General features: G+C 46.4%; 1 protein-coding gene across 1 annotated transcript in view; it reads right to left on the bottom strand.

Moving 5' to 3' along the window:
* LOC140730899 (uncharacterized) overlaps positions 1-16412 on the bottom strand; it is a 76139-nt gene that overhangs the window by 12867 nt on the left and 46860 nt on the right. Inside the window, exons 3-5 of the mRNA XM_073051925.1 lie at positions 12891-12942; positions 11179-11290; positions 8170-8303 (exon numbers count right to left, since the gene is read on the bottom strand). Of these exons, the coding sequence (XP_072908026.1) occupies positions 8170-8303; positions 11179-11290; positions 12891-12942 (298 nt within the window). The remainder of the gene's footprint in view (positions 1-8169; positions 8304-11178; positions 11291-12890; positions 12943-16412) is intronic.

The raw sequence follows: 16412 nt of genomic DNA, 5'->3' as shown, positions 1-16412 counted from the left end.
AGTGACCCGGGTTCAATTCCCATCGCACGGTAGTGTAGTGGTTAGCACAACGCTTTACAGTACCAGTGACCCGGGTTCAATTCCCATCACACGGTAGTGTAGTGGTTAGCACAACGTTTTACAGTACCAGTGACCCGGGTTCAATTCCCATCACACGGTAGTGTAGTGGTTAGCACAACGCTTTACAGTACCAGTGACCCGGGTTCAATTCCCATCGCACGGTAGTGTAGTGGTTAGCACAACACTTTACAGTAAACACACACACATTAAATAATTAAATTTAATAAGCAGTGCAAAAAATAGAAATAAAAAAGTAGCGAGGCAGTGTTCAATGTCCATTCAGAAATCAGACTGTGAGGGAAAGAAGCTGTTCCGAAATTGGGCCGGAAGGGTCTGTTCCACACTGCATCTCTAAATGCATCAACAAAAACAAAAAGATCTTTGTTGCAGCCTTCTCGAGATCAGTGAGGTCCAACATAAGCAAGGCTTTGGAGTAAAGGAGGATGGGAGGTGACTTGACAGAGGTATAGCCAGCACCTTACTCCCCAGGCGGAAATGGTTAATAGGAGGGGACATAACTTAAGGTTAATGGAGCAAAGTATAGTCAGTGATTTTTTTTTTAAATTAACACAGAGTGGTGGGTGTGTAGAACATCAGAATCAGATTTACAGTGTGACGGGAAATTTGTTAACTTAGCAGCAGCAGTTCAATGCAATGCCCAATGTAGAAGAAAAAAAACAAAATAAAATAATAATAAATTACAGTATACATGTATTGAATAGATTTAAAAACATGCAAAAAACAGAAATACTATATATTAAAAAGTGAGGTAGTGTCCAAGGATTCAATGTCCATTTAGGAATCAGGTGGCAGAGGGGAAGAAGCTGTTCCTGACTCGCTGAGTGTGTGCCTTCAGGCTTCTGTACCTCCTACCTGATGGTAACAGTGAGAAAAGGGCATGCCCTGCGTGTTGGAGGTCCTTAATAATAGATGCTGCCTTTCTGAGACACCGCTCCCTGAAGATGTCCTGGGTACTTTGTAGGCTGGTACCCAAGATGGAGCTGACAAAATCTACAACCCTCTGCAGTCCTGTGCAGTAGCCCCTCCACACCAGACAGTGATGCAGCCTGTCAGAATGCTCTCCATGGTACAAATATAGAAGTTTTTGAGTGTATTTGTTGACATGCTAAATCCCTTCAAACTCCTAATGAAGTATAGTCACTGCCTTGCCTTCTTTATAACTGCATCAATATATTGGGACCAGGTTAGATCCTCAGAGATCTTGACACCCAGGAACTTGAAACTGCTCACTCTCTCCACTTCTGATCCCTCTATGAGGATTGGTATGTGTTGCTTCGTCTTACCCTTCCTGAAGTCCACAATCAGCTCTTTCATCGTACTGACGTTGAGTGGCAGGTTGCTACTGCAACACCACTCCACCAGTGCTTCCCGGGGTGGTGACAGAGGCCCTATTAGGAAATTTAAGAGACACTTAGGCACATGGATAATAGAAAAATTAAGAGCTAAGTGAGATACGAGCGACACACACAAAATGCTGGTGGAACACAGCAGGCCAGGCAGCATCTATAGGGAGAAGCACTGTTGACATTTCAGGCCAAGACCCTTCGTCAGGACTAACTGAAAGAAAAGATATTAAGAGATTTGAAAGTAGGAGGGGGAGGGGGAGATCCAAAATGATAGGAGAAGACCGGAGGGGGTGGGATGAAGCTAAGAGCTGGAAAGGTGATTGGCGAAAGTGATACAGAGCTGGAGAAGGGAAAGGATCACGGGATGGGAGGCCTAGGGAGAAAGAAAGGGGGAGGGGAGCGCCAGAGGGAGATGGAGAACAGGCAAGGCATGATTGAGAGGGAGAGAGAGGGAAAAAAAGAGAAAAAAGGGGGGGAATAATAAATAAGGGATGGGGTAAGAAGGGGAGGAGGGGCATTAATGGAAGTTAGAAAAATCAATGTTCATGCTATCAGGTTGGAGGCTACCCAGACAGAATATAAGGTGTTGTTCCTCCAACCTGAGTGTGGCTTCATCTTGACAGTAGAGGAGGCCATGGACAGATGTATCAGAATGGGAATGGGACATGGAATTAAAATATGTGGCCACTGGGAGATCCTGCTTTCTCTGGCAGACAGAGCATAGGTGTTCAGTGAAACGGTCTCCCTGTCTGCGTCGGGTCTCACCAATACATAGAAGGCCACAGAGTGAGAGGAAAGGTTTGATATGAATGTAGTTTAAAAGGCCAGCACAACATTGTGGGCCAAAGGGCCTGTACTGTATGCTTCCATATCATAGACTCTCTTTCCTTTATTTTGCATTTTTAAAATCTATTTTTATAACTCGGCCGTAAGCCACCTTTTCAAACTCAGACCATAGAACATCTGACTACATTGGATGGTGACACTTGTTAACCAGTTTGGGGTACATTTCTACCTCCAAGGCACATACAGGTAGCTAGACTTTGCACAGGATTGTATATTTGGTCCTTTATGTTGTTGATCTTGCTGTTGTACACCATTTGTTACACAGCTCTTGATTAAATCAGAAAACTGATAGTTAAGCTTTGTTTTCCCACCAAAGAATAAGATAATCCCTGCAAAGACGGCAGCTTATTCGTCTAGACAAACATTACAAACCAAAACAGGAATTTTATGCTGTGCCAAGTTCACAATCTCCCCACACTCTAATGCACAGCTTGAACTGAATTCAAGGCAAGGAGACACCAAGCCAGACTTTGACCACAATGAATATTTTCCCAGAATTTCTAGTTTAAATACAGCTTTGTCTTTAGAAAGGCACTTCAATAACACTGGACAACAAAGATTTTACTTCTTGAATACTTTTGAGTGCATCTTCTGGATCTTGGGTGTCAAATTGTTGTTGTGATGCACCTCGTGTGGTAGTGTAGTGGGTAGTGCTTGTCGCTCTCACTTTCAGCTTCCACCGCTGGCTAGCAGTCTTGTGAAAAGGAGAGCTGAACGTGTAAGCTTCTCCCTGCCAGTACACAGCCTCTCCAACAGCGTTATGTAGCGCCTCCTCGCCGGCGACACACGGAAACTGAACTCCTTTCGGACTCTGGCTGAACTACAGAGGACAAGGAGGTGTGGCCCTTGCAAACGCAGCTCGCAGGCCCATCGACGTGTGGACATGCCCTGGTGCTGGTGAACCAGATCCCCAGATATGGGTAAACAGCCTGTGGACAGCCTCGGAGAGATGAAGGCTCCAGGAGTAAACCCAGACAGAAAATCCGGAGTGAAGCCCCTAAAGCAGCCGGACGTCATTGAACATCCCTCCGGCAGTTCCTGCAGCCAAGCAGGTGCCAAACATACCCTTTCCTTTGGACTACACTGCAGAGGCCGAGAGGGAGATCTTAACGACTGGGCATCTCAGGATCTCCATACCTTCCACCCAGATTCGTGATGATGAGTCTGTCCTTCGTGACAGACAGATACTAACGAATGGATTTTGGGCTGCTGATCATGAAAATTGCCATGAAATTTCCCCATCACCCATCAGTTTTTTAAAAATTCACCTATATTTGTTATTTAACTTCATAATTCAAGTCAGAATAACCGATGCCAAGATTAAGGAAGGCATTTTTGTTAGTCACAAATCAAACAGGTTTTCAATGACAGGCAATTCGAAGAACTTCTGGTTGGACTGGGGGGAAAAAAAAAAAAAAAAAAAAAAAAATCGCATGGACAGCATTCAAGGATGTTGTTGAAAATTTTCTGGGCATCTACAGAGCATCAGACTACATACAGCCGGTTGACAAAATACTTTAAGCAAACAAAACCATGAAGTGTAACATGTCACTAAAGATTCATTTTCCGCATTCCCATTTCTCTGCAACCTTTGACACTGTCAGTGACGAGCGTGGTGAAAGGTTTCACCAGGACATTGCGGTCACAGAGAAGCGTTATCAGGGCAACTGGAATCCATCAATGCCGGATGATTATTGTTGAACATTTAAGCGAAAAGAAGCAGACGCTGAGTTCACACAAAAATTATCAACAAAACATTTTTAGCTTAGATGAACTAAGCATCAGCACAGTTATGCAATTAAATGCATTCAATTTACTAAAATTTCTTATTTCTCCGAATTCACATGTGATACAAGTAGTCTGAAATTATATTTGTGTTCAGCTTCGCGTTTACAACTCTCCGCAGCTTTTCTCAATCCTGTGCAGTAGCCCCCACACCCCCAACCCAGGCAGTCACGCTACCAGTCAAAATACTCACCAGGGTATATCTATAGAAATTTGCCACTATCGTACCGAATCTCCTCACACTCCTAATGAAATATAGCCATTGTCCTGCCTTCTTTGTAGCTGCACCCGGGTTCACTTTCGCCACTGACCAAGGAGTTTGTCCCTTCTCCCTGCGACCATGTGGGCTTCCTGCAGGTGCTCCAGATTCTCACACAGTTAGTCGGTTAATGGGGAGCAGGGATGTAACTGGTTAGCACAGGCTTTTTTGGACTGTGCCGTATATCTAATTATTTTTTTTTTAAACCTGGTTTCATAGTTGAAACTGTTTAATAATATAAAGAAGCTGGGGGACTCGGCAGGTGGGCAGTAGCCATGGTGAAAGAGGGAAAAGGACAGCTCATGTGTCAGGCCAAGACTTTTCATCTGAACCTCCTGAAGGGTCTTGAGTTGTATTTGAGAATACGACTTAGTTTTGAAGTTGCAAGTACAAAGCTGAGAATAATCACAAGCCTACTGAATTCTCACAAAGCAAAGTTCAAAGTAAATTTATTATCAAAGTATATACACGTCTGCATATACAACCCCTGAGAGTCATTTTCTTGCAGGCATTCCTGTGAGGAGTTTGTATGTTCTCCTGGTGACCACGTGGGTTTCCTCCTGGTGCTTGGGTTTCCTCTCGCAGTCCAAAAGATGTACGGGTTAGTAGGCTAATTGGTCATTGCAAGTTGTCCCGTGATTAGGCTGGGGGTTAAAGTGGCTTGAAGGGGAGAAAGTGCCTTTTCCACACTGTATCTCAATCAGTCAATCAAGCAGAGTGGAGCAAAGTTGGATCGGAGTAGAAGTAGATTTAAAACCACTTAAACCAAGAACGAGGTTTGAACAATTTAAGCACCAGGCAGATTTGAAAAGGGGGAGTCCAGGCTCAGAGCGCATCGATGCAACAGGGTCCGGATCCTACAGCGAGGAATGACCGGACTATTTAAAAGCCGGACCAGTTGGATTGAAAAGTTGGGGTGTCAGGACCAGAGCGAGGATCAGACGGCTTTGCGCACTGCTCCGTGTCTCTGGGCTCCAAGACGCCGATTCAGCCCTGCACTGGACCCCAGATTCTGTGTCTATCGTTCTAAATGCTGTTTGCTTACTTCTGTTGTTTGCACAATGTGTTCTTTCTCTCTCTCTCTCTCTCTCTCCGCACATTAGGTATTTGACAGACTTTTTTGGGGGTTTCTTTGTTTTGTGGCTGCCTGTAAGGAGTCAAATCTCAAGGTTGTACAATGTATTCATACTTCGATAATAAATGTACTTCGAATTTTGAATCAATAAATACAAAGAAACAACAGAATCGATGAAAAAACCGCACTCAAAAGCATACAATCAGTGTGTAAAGGACAGCAAATTGTGCAAATACAAAAAAGAATAAATAAGCAAAAGATATCAAGAACATGGGATGAAGAGTCATTGAAAGTGAGTTTACTGATTGTGGAACAGTTCAGTGATGGAGTTACCCCCTCTGGTTCAAGAGCCTGATGGCTCAGGGGTAATGACTGTTCATAAGGTTATCTCTTTTCTGATGGCAACAGCAAGAAGAGTGCACATCCTGGATCTGCCATCCTTACCCATTCACAGTTTCTGATGGCAACAGGAGCACGTGCTGCTCATTCACGAACACAGCTACGTCTTAACAGCAGCTCAGTCAGTTCTCACGCCAATTTCAGAAGGCAGCTCTTTGGGGCATCACAGTAGCATAGCGGTTAGTGCAGTCGCTTTACAACACCAGCAGTTACCAATTGTGGTTCGATTCCTGCCAGGAGCTTGTATGTTCTCCCCATGACCATGTGGATTTACTGTGTGCTCCAGTTTCCCCTCATATTCTAGGGTTGGAGTCATAGCACAGAAACACGTCCTTCAGTACATCTAGTCCATACCAAATCATTTAAGCTGCCCAGTCCTATTGACCTGCACACAGACCATAGCCCCTCATATCCCTCCTATCTATATACCCATCCAAACTTCTCTTAAACGTTAAAATCCAGCTGGCATCCACCACTTATGCTGGCAGCTCATTCCACACTCCCACCACCCTCTCAGTGAAGACGTACAAACAAGCTGGATGAACTCAGCAGGTAGGGCAGCATCCGCTGAAAGCAGCAGTCAACGTTTCGGGCCGAGACCCTTCATCAGGACCCGAAACGTTGACTGCTCATTTCAATGGATGCTGCCCGACCTACTGAGTTCATCCAGCTTGTTTGTACGTCTTGATTTGACCACAGCATCTGCAGTGTACTTTGTGTTTACCCTCTCAGTGAAGTCCCCCCCTCATGGTTCCTCTTAAACATTTCACTTTTCTCCCTTAACCCATTGCCTCTAGAGGAGGGAACCCAGGGGGGAGTGATAGGCAGGTGAGAAGTAGTAAAAGTGGAAAAAGCCTGCTTGCATTTACACCATCTCTACCCCTCATAATTTTGCATGCCTTTATCAAATCTCCCCTCAATCTTCTACATTTTAGGGAATAAAGTTGTAACCTATTCAATCTCTCCTTGTAACTCAGGTCCTGGTAACATCCTTGTAAATTTTCTCTGCACTCTTTCAATCTTATTACATCTTTCCTGTAGGTAGGTGACCACAACACCCCAAAGCAGGTCTCACCAATGTCTCATACAGCTTCAACATAACATCCATCTCCTGTACTTAATACTTCGATTAATGAAGACCAATGTGCCAAAAGCTTTCTTAATGACCCCATCAATCTGTGACACCACTTCCAGTGAATTATGGACCTGTATTTCCAGATCCCTTTGTTCTACTGCACCCCCACAGTGCCTTACTGCTCACCACAAGACCTACCCTAGTTGGTCCTCTCAAAGTGCAACGCCTCACACTAGTGCTGCCATTTTCCAGCTGGTCCAGATCCCACTGCAAGCTCTGATGGTCTTCCTCGCTGTCCACTACACCCCCAATCTCAGTGTCACCTGCAAATTTGCTGATCCTGTTAACCACATTATCATCCAGATTGTTGACAGAGATCACAAACAACAAGGGCCCAGCACCTGATTAGTGCCACACTGGGGGTATGTTGCACTGGCCTCGGAAACATGGCAACACTTGTGGGCTGCCCCCAGCACTTCTGATCAGACTGTGTCGGTTGTTGACTCAAAGCAACGCACTTCACTGCACGTTTCCATGTACATGTGACAAATACAGCTAACCTTTCTCTCTCGATTCTCAAATCCTGGTGATGAATTTAGGCAAGAGGCAGGAGGACATTCAGATGATTACTGATGAATTACATCCGCCTGTGGGCTTCTGGAAGATATGCCTGGGCTAAGCTACATTTAGGTTACGGTCCTGGTGATCAAAGAACATTCCCACTGCAGTGTAGAAGAGTACGTATATAGTAAATATCCATTTTGGAAACAGCAAGATGGGGTATCTCGAAGGCTCTGGAGATCTGATAGAGGTATACAAAATTATGATGGGTATAGATGGGGTCAATGCAAGTCGGATTTTTCCACTGAGGTTGGTGCATGAGACTAGAATTTGAGGTCATAGGTGGAAGGTCAATATTGAAGGGGAGCCTTCACTCAGAGAGGGGTACAAGTGGGAAACGAGCTACTAGAAGTGCTGGAAGGGGCTTCAGCTGCAACACTTGAGAAGTTTGGTTAAGTGGTTGGGAGGGGATTGGAGGGCCATGGTCCAGGGGCTCCCAATCTTCTTTATGCCATGGACCAGTATCATTAATCAAGGATTAGGCAGAACAACAGTCTGGCATAGACTAGATGGGCTGAGGGACCTGGCTCTGTGACGTAGAGGTCTATGATCCTATAAATAATCAAGCTTAAAAGAACACAGACAAAAGAAATATTTGTATTGCAAGATCAAGCAATTCTCTACCAATCACTGCACTTCCCCCTCCACCCTCCTGTGTTAATGGCCAAGGTTCCCAATGTACCTTCGTCTTAAAACTAGAGAAATGCAAAGTGCCAACGCTGGGACCGGCGGAAATCACAAAGATCTCGTCACTCCCGGACTCCGTCACTGCCGACTCGGTGGAGGCGACTTCAATTTCGGCTTGAAGGGAGTTACCTGCAAACAGATCAGGAGAACACTGAGAGTGGGCCCTCTCAGGGAATGACCTCTATCGGTCAGGAGAACACTGAGAGTGGGCCCTCGGAGGGAATGACCTCTATCAGGTCAGGAGAACACAGAGAGTGGGCCCTCGGAGGGAATGACCTCTATCGGTCAGGAGAACACTGAGAGTGGGCCCTCGGAGGGAATGACCTCTATCGGTCAGGAGAACACTGAGAGTGGGCCCTCGGAGGGAATGACCTCTATCGGTCAGGAGAACACTGAGAGTGGGCCCTCGGAGGGAATGACCTCTATCGGTCAGGAGAACACTGAGAGTGGGCCCTCGGAGGGAATGACCTCTATCGGTCAGGAGAACACTGAGAGTGGGCCCTCGGAGGGAATGACCTCTATCGGTCAGGAGAACACTGAGAGTGGGCCCTCGGAGGGAATGACCTCTATCGGTCAGGAGAACACTGAGAGTGGGCCCTCGGAGGGAATGACCTCTATCGGGTCAGGAGAACACTGAGAGTGGGCCCTCTCAGGGAATGACCTCTATCGGGTCAGGAGAACACTGAGAGTGGGCCCTCGGAGGGAATGACTTCTATCGGGTCAGGAGAACACTGAGAGTGGGCCCTCTCAGGGAATGACCTCTATCGGTCAGGAGAACACTGAGAGTGGGCCCTCTCAGGGAATGACCTCTATCGGTCAGGAGAACACTGAGAGTGGGCCCTCTCAGGGAATGACCTCTATCGGTCAGGAGAACACTGAGAGTGGGCCCTCGGAGGGAATGACCTCTATCGGGTCAGGAGAACACTGAGAGTGGGCCCTCGGAGGGAATGACCTCTATCGGTCAGGAGAACACTGAGAGTGGGCCCTCAGAGGGAATGACCTCTATCGGTCAGGAGAACACTGAGAGTGGGCTCTCGGAGGGAATGACCTCTATCGGGTCAGGAGAACACTGAGAGTGGGCCCTCGGAGGGAATGACCTCTATCGGGTCAGGAGAACACTGAGAGTGGGCCCTCGGAGGGAATGACCTCTATCGGGTCAGGAGAACACTGAGAGTGGGCCCTCTCAGGGAATGACCTCTATCGGTCAGGAGAACACTGAGAGTGGGCCCTCGGAGGGAATGACCTCTATCGGGTCAGGAGAACACAGAGAGTGGGCCCACAGAGGGAATGACCTCTATCGGGTCAGGAGAACACTGAGAGTGGGCCCTCGGAGGGAATGACCTCTATCGGTCAGGAGAACACAGAGAGTGGGCCCTCGGAGGGAATGACCTCTATCGGGTCAGGAGAACACAGAGAGTGGGCCCGCAGAGGGAATGACCTCTATCGGGTCAGGAGAACACTGAGAGTGGGCCCTCGGAGGGAATGACCTCTATCGGTCAGGAGAACACTGAGAATGGGCCCTCGGAGGGAATGACCTCTATCGGGTCAGGAGAACACTGAGAGTGGGCCCTCTCAGGGAATGACCTTTATCGGGTCAGGAGAACACAGAGAGTGGGCCCTCGGAGGGAATGACCTCTATCGGGTCAGGAGAACACAGAGAGTGGGCCCGCGGAGGGAATGACCTCTATCAGGTCAGGAGAACACTGAGAATGGGCCCTCGGAGGGAATGACCTCTATCGGGTCAGGAGAACACTGAGAGTGGGCCCTCTCAGGGAATGACTTCTATCGGGTCAGGAGAACACTGAGAGTGGGCCCTCGGAGGGAATGACCTCTATCGGGTCAGGAGAACACTGAGAGTGGGCCCTCGGAGGGAATGACCTCTATCGGTCAGGAGAACACTGAGAGTGGGCCCTCGGAGGGAATGACCTCTATCGGGTCAGGAGAACACTGAGAGTGGGCCCTCGGAGGGAATGACCTCTATCGGGTCAGGAGAACACTGAGAGTGGGCCCTCGGAGGGAATGACCTCTATCGGGTCAGGAGAACACTGAGAGTGGGCCCTCGGAGGGAATGACCTCTATCGGGTCAGGAGAACACTGAGAGTGGGCCCTCGGAGGGAATGACCTCTATCGGGTCAGGAGAACACTGAGAGTGGGCCCTCGGAGGGAATGACCTCTATCAGGTCAGGAGAACACTGAGAGTGGGCCCTCGGAGGGAATGACCTCTATCGGTCAGGAGAACACTGAGAGTGGGCCCTCGGAGGGAATGACCTCTATCGGTCAGGAGAACTCTGAGAGTGGGCCCTCGGAGGGAATGACTTCTATCGGTCAGGAGAACACAGAGAGTGGACCCTCGGAGGGAATGACTTCTATCGGTCAGGAGAACACAGAGAGTGGACCCTCGGAGGGAATGACCTCTATCGGTCAGGAGAACACTGAGAGTGGGCCCTCGAACGGAGAACGGGGTGAGGGGGATAATAAATCAGCCATGATGGAATGGCAAAGCAGACACAAGAGACTAATTCTGTTCCTATTTCTTATAGTTTTATGATCTTATCTTTCGAGAGCTTCAACCCAAGTACAAAGAAATGAGATCAATCAAGGCCAAATCTAGAAGGAGGCAGACTCACACATTTGCACTTTATTTTCCTTTAAGACCAAAATATTTGCCAAAGGACATTTTTTTTAATATCTTCCACAATCCTAAAACTTTCCCAGTAGGGCAAAAGGAGAAAGAAAGGGTGGGGTGGGGGTTTGACTTCTTCCAGCAGTGGCTGGGAACTGAGGTCAGGCAGAGGTTTATTTACAACTTGGGGGGGGAGGAGATGGGGCAAGGTGCAGGTGGAGGTGATTTTGCACCGTTCGGGTGTAGGGGATCCACGTTCACTGGGAAAAGGTAGACACACTGTAAAATAACTTTGGGAAGGTTTACACTGTATTCATGGACGGTGGGCAGACCCTTTGGTTAAGCCGCAGGAACATGGAACCACGTCCAGCCAGCACTGACCCTGTCGTCCCAGGCTGACGCTGTGATTGTTGTTCTCGTTTTCATCCTGATGCATCCCGTTGGGTACCAACTGCATCTCCCCAATATCAGCGGCAGAATTCTGGATCCCAACCTACAAAAGTGAAGGTGGACATTGAAACACTGACATCAAAGTCAAAAATCCAAATCAGCTTTATTATATATTGGCACACGCCGTGACATCTGTGCCAGGACCACCAGACTAAAAGAGTTACTTTCCCTGAGCAGTAAGGTTGATCAACACCTCCACCCACTAACCCACCCCTCCAACCACCAACACTTCATCGTTTCTTTAACCTATTATGTTCTTTCTGCTGCATCAAACCTGAAGCAACAATTATTTCATTCTCTTTTACAATCGTGTACTGGAAATGACATGAAACAATCTTGAAAAAGAGTAAAATATGAGATGGTGTTCATGGGTTCATTGTCTGTTCAGAAATTTGATGGCCGAGTGAATGAAAATGTTCCTAAAACATTGGTTGTGGGTCTTTAGGCTTCTGTACTTCCTCCCTGATGGTAGTAATGAGAAGAGGGCATGCCCGAGTGGTGAGAGTCCTTGATGAGAGATGTCACCTTCTTGAGGCAAGATGTTGTTGATGATAGGGAGAGTTGTCCTCATGATGGAGCTAGCTGCGGCCCAATTAGCAAGGACCAGGGTCCATAGCCACAGCTCGGTGAGCTTGAAGGACAAAGACTGTTGTTGAGTCTGAGGTCAGAAGCCCGATGTCTGCGAGTCTGGGCCAAGGACAGGTGGTTGGAGACCCATTGTCTGTGATTCTGAGAGTCCGGGGCCAAGGACTGGAGGCAGACTGTCCTGTGTTTGGATATCTGTCTGTCTGTGAGAGTGTGGGAAAGGGGTTGTCTTGCTGTTGCTGTCGTATTTTGTTCTGCTGTTTGATTTGTTCTGATGAACACTGTCGACACACCACGCTGGCAGTGGTGTGTGTGGTGACACTTGCCTTGTGTGTATTGATTGTCAATGTAAATGATGCATTTCGCTGTATGTTTCAATGTACCTGATTTAATAAATCTGAAACTGAGTATTGTGAAAGGAGGAAAGATCCGGCAGCTAAAGGAATTTAGGAAACAATGTTCATTATATCACAGATGATGTAAAGTTGGGAAATAATTTAGTTCCATCCGAAACCAGAGTTTTAAATCTCATTAAATTGATCTGCACATTTTTTAAAAATTGAGGTATAGTGCAGAATAGACACCTCTGGTACTTCAAGCTGTGCCATCCAGCATTTCCCCTGATTTAACCCTAGTCTAATCACGGGACAATTTATAATGACCAATTAACCTACCAACCGGTACATCTTTGGACTGCGGGAGGAAACCGGAGCACCCAGGGAAAACCCACGCAGTCACAAGGAGAATGTATAAACTCCTTACAGGCAGTGGCGGGAATTGAACCCTGGTCACCTGGTAAAGCGTTGTGCTAACCATGATGCTACTGTGCCGCTCTAATTACAGAGGTGAGAGGTGCTATGGTAGCCTCAGAGAATTCACTGTATGGTTCAATGTACGTGATAAATCTGAATCTGCAGCCCACTCTCAGAATTATCCAGTCAATCCCACTCCAGGTTCTCTCAGAAGTCCAGCAATCTTCCTCTGTCAAGGATTTAATCAGATTCCCTTTGAAAGGCAGCTGGTTCCAAATCCTACTCAATAAAAGCACCATCTTTTACCTCACGATTCCTTGAGCAGTGGGAACACCTTCCTTTATAATGAGACCTTCTCCTAAAGCAAGAGAAAACATTTTCAGTAAACAACCCGGCACATTCTCAAAGCTGACACTGAAATGTGTGCAAACAGGATTTTTGTAAAAACACAACACAGGGAAGCTTCTATAACACCTCCTGCAACTGTGGAACACATCCCAGAACATTTCCAGTTTTATATCTAACTGCACACCTACAGTGGTGTTGAGAAGTTTGTGAACCCTTTAGAACTTTGTCTACTTCTGCATAAATCTGACCTAAAATGTGATCAGATCTCCAAGCAAGTCCGAAAACTAGATTGAGAGATCCCAATAAATAACACAAAAAAAATTATACTTGTTCATGCTTTTATTGAGAAACATGATCCACTATTACATGTATTTGTTGGAAAAGTATGTGAACCTTTGCTTTCAGTAACTTGTGTGGCCTCCTCGTACAACAATAACTTCAACCAAACGTTTCTGCTAACTGTTGATCAGTCCTGCACATCAGCTTGGAAGAATTTTAGAGGATTCTTCCTTACAAAACATCAATATTTCTAGGATACCTTGCATGAACAGCCCTCTTCAGGTCATGCCACAACATCTCAATTGGGTTACGGTCTGGACTCTGACTTGGCCATTCCAAGAAGTGAATTTTCTTCTTTTTAAACCATTCTGTTTTTGATCTACTCTTGTGTTTTGGATTATTGTTTTGTTGCATCATCCAATTTCTATTAAGCTTCAGGTGACAGACCGCTACCCTGGCATTCCCCTGTAAAATGTCTTGATGCAATTTTGAATTCATTGTTCCCTCAATGATTGCCAGCTGTCCAGGCCCTGATGCTCCTTCCGCCACACTTCACAGTCGGGATGAGGTTTCGGTGTTGGTGTACAGTGTCCTTTTTCCTCCAAAGTCTGCATTCTGCCAAAAAGTTCAACTTTTGTCTCATTGTCCACAGAACGTTGCCCCAGAAGCACTGTAGAACATCCAGGTGGACTTCTGCAAACTTGAGACATGCAGCAATTTTTTTTTTTGGAAAGTAATAGTTTCCTCCATGGTGTCCTTCCATGAACACCATTCTTGTTCAGCGCTTTCCTTATAGTGGACACTTGAACAGAGATTTTAGCAAGTTCTAGAGATTTCTGCAGATCTTTTGCTGTTACCTTTGCTATCTTTTTCATGAGCATTGCATGTTGTGCTCTTGGTGAGATCTTTGCAGGACACCCACTCCTAGGGAGAGTAGTAACAGTACTGAATTTCCTCCATTTGGAGACAATTTCCTTTACTGTGGACTGATCGACACTCAGGTCTTTAGAAATGCTTTGTAGCCTGTTCCTGCTTCATGCATCTCTAGAATTCTTCTTCCAAGGTCCTCTGAAAGATATTTTGAAGGAGGCATGGTGCACATAAACAGATCTTTCTTGAGAAGAGCAGGCTCTGTCAGTAACCTGACTTTGTGCGTCTTTTTCTATAGGGCAGGGCACCTCTGCAACCCACACCTCCAATCTCATCTCATTGACTGGAACACCTGACTCCAAACAGCTTTTGTAGAAGGCATTTCCCCAGAGGCTCACATTCTTTGTTGAACCTAAACTGTGATTGTTCAAATGGTGTACTCAGTAATGACAAGAAGTAGTACAATGGTTTGTGTGTTATTAGTTTAGGCATATTGTGTTTGTCTATTATTGTGATGTCGATGAAAAATCAGATCACATTTTATGAGTAATTAATGCAGAAAACCAGGTTATTGCAAAGGGTTCACAAACTTTTTCTTGCAAGTGTATACAACCAAATGAAACAATGTTCCTCCAGTGAAGCAAAATAGTGAAGGTGCCCAAAAGTTTAGCACAGTACTGCAGTAATGTTATGTATTGCACTGTACTGCTGCTTCAAGAAAAAAATCATGACATATGTGAGTGATGATAAACCTGATTCTGATATGGGTCTCTACTGTGGACTGAGAGTGGGAAGGGGGCAGGGAGAGGGGAATCATGGCTGGGAAAAGGGGGAGGGAGTGGGAAGCCATTCTGACATTCTGTAATGATCAATAAACCAATTGTTTGGAATCAAATCACCTTACCTGGTGTCTCTGGGCTGGGTGTGTCTGCACACATGCCACCAACACCCACCCCTGACACACCTTCTCTGCCACCCCTCCCACACCCCTCCACCCTCACCATTCCCAACATCCTTTGAAAACTCACTCTCTGCTCCACGTTGACAAATACAGTTCTGAGGAAAAGTCTTAGGCGCCCTAGTTACATTCATGTGTTAGACTTTTGCACAGTACTGTATCACACATAGAACATAAAATATTACCGTAAGTTAATAAAATATAATTCAAAAAGTGCATGTTGTACACAGCTCAGATAAACAGTAAACAGCTCGCTGTCCTAGTGACGAGAACTCAGTGGTAGTGGGTATTCATTAGTCTCACAGCCCAAGGGAAGAAGCAATCTTTCACCTGCAATCCGATTGAAAAGTAGGAAACACAGCAGGTAATTTCCACGGAACATAATCCAGCAATCTCTCTTCCTCAGCGGGTGGTGGAAGAATATTTTTAAGGCAGAGGCAGCTTTATATTCGGTAAGCAAGGTGAAAGGTGAAAGGGAGCAGATGGACACGCAGAGCAATGGTTACAATCAAGCCAGCCGTGATTCTTTGAGTGACAGACGAGGCTCAAGGGGCCAAGCCCTGATGTGTTTGCTAGTTACTGATCACAGTAACGTGGGCGGCACTGCAGTGGTTAGCACAACGCTATTACAGCGCCAGTGACCCAGGTTCAATTCCTGCCTCCGTCTGTAAGGAGTCTGTACTTTCTATTCCTCGGAACAGAGGAGAATGTAGGGGTGAGCTTATAGAAATGTCTAACTTCATGGAGTATTGATAAGGTGGACGGTGACAGTATTTTCCCCAGGGTAAGGGAGTCCACAGTCAGGGGACATAGATACTGTACAGGGTGAGAGGAGAACAATCTGAAAGAGACCAGAGAGAGGGGAAACCTTTTCCACCCGACGGGAAAGATTTGGAAGGGTCCAGAGAGAGGGACAACCTTTTCCACACAGAGGGCAGTGAGCTGCCTGAGGGTACATACAACAGTATCATGCAAGAAGCATTGGGATAGGTTCACTGAAAGGAGGGGCTTCGAGGTCAAGGGTCCAAGCACTGTAAATTGGGTTGAGCTGGGTGGGCACTGTGGTCAGCATGGACTGCTTGGGCCAAAGGGCCTGAATCTGTGCTGTACTGCTCTCTGATTCTGCAACTCATCCACGCCAACAAGTTACCCCTCTAAACCAAAATCCCATTTGTCTGTGTTTTGCCCACTTATTCCTGAACCTTTTCTATCCATGCACCTCTTCGAATCCCTTTTAAAATGTTGTTATTGTTCCTGCCTCAACCACTTCCTCTGGCAGCTCGTTCGATAATTAGGACAATGCTTAACAGTACCAGCAACCCTGGTTCAATTCCCACCACTGTCTGTAAGCAGTCTGTACGCTCTCCCTGTGA

The sequence above is a fragment of the Hemitrygon akajei genome, chromosome 7 (assembly GCF_048418815.1).
Source record: "Hemitrygon akajei chromosome 7, sHemAka1.3, whole genome shotgun sequence".
Lineage (NCBI taxonomy): Eukaryota > Metazoa > Chordata > Chondrichthyes > Myliobatiformes > Dasyatidae > Hemitrygon > Hemitrygon akajei.
This window is presented reverse-complemented; position numbering and strand designations above follow the sequence as displayed.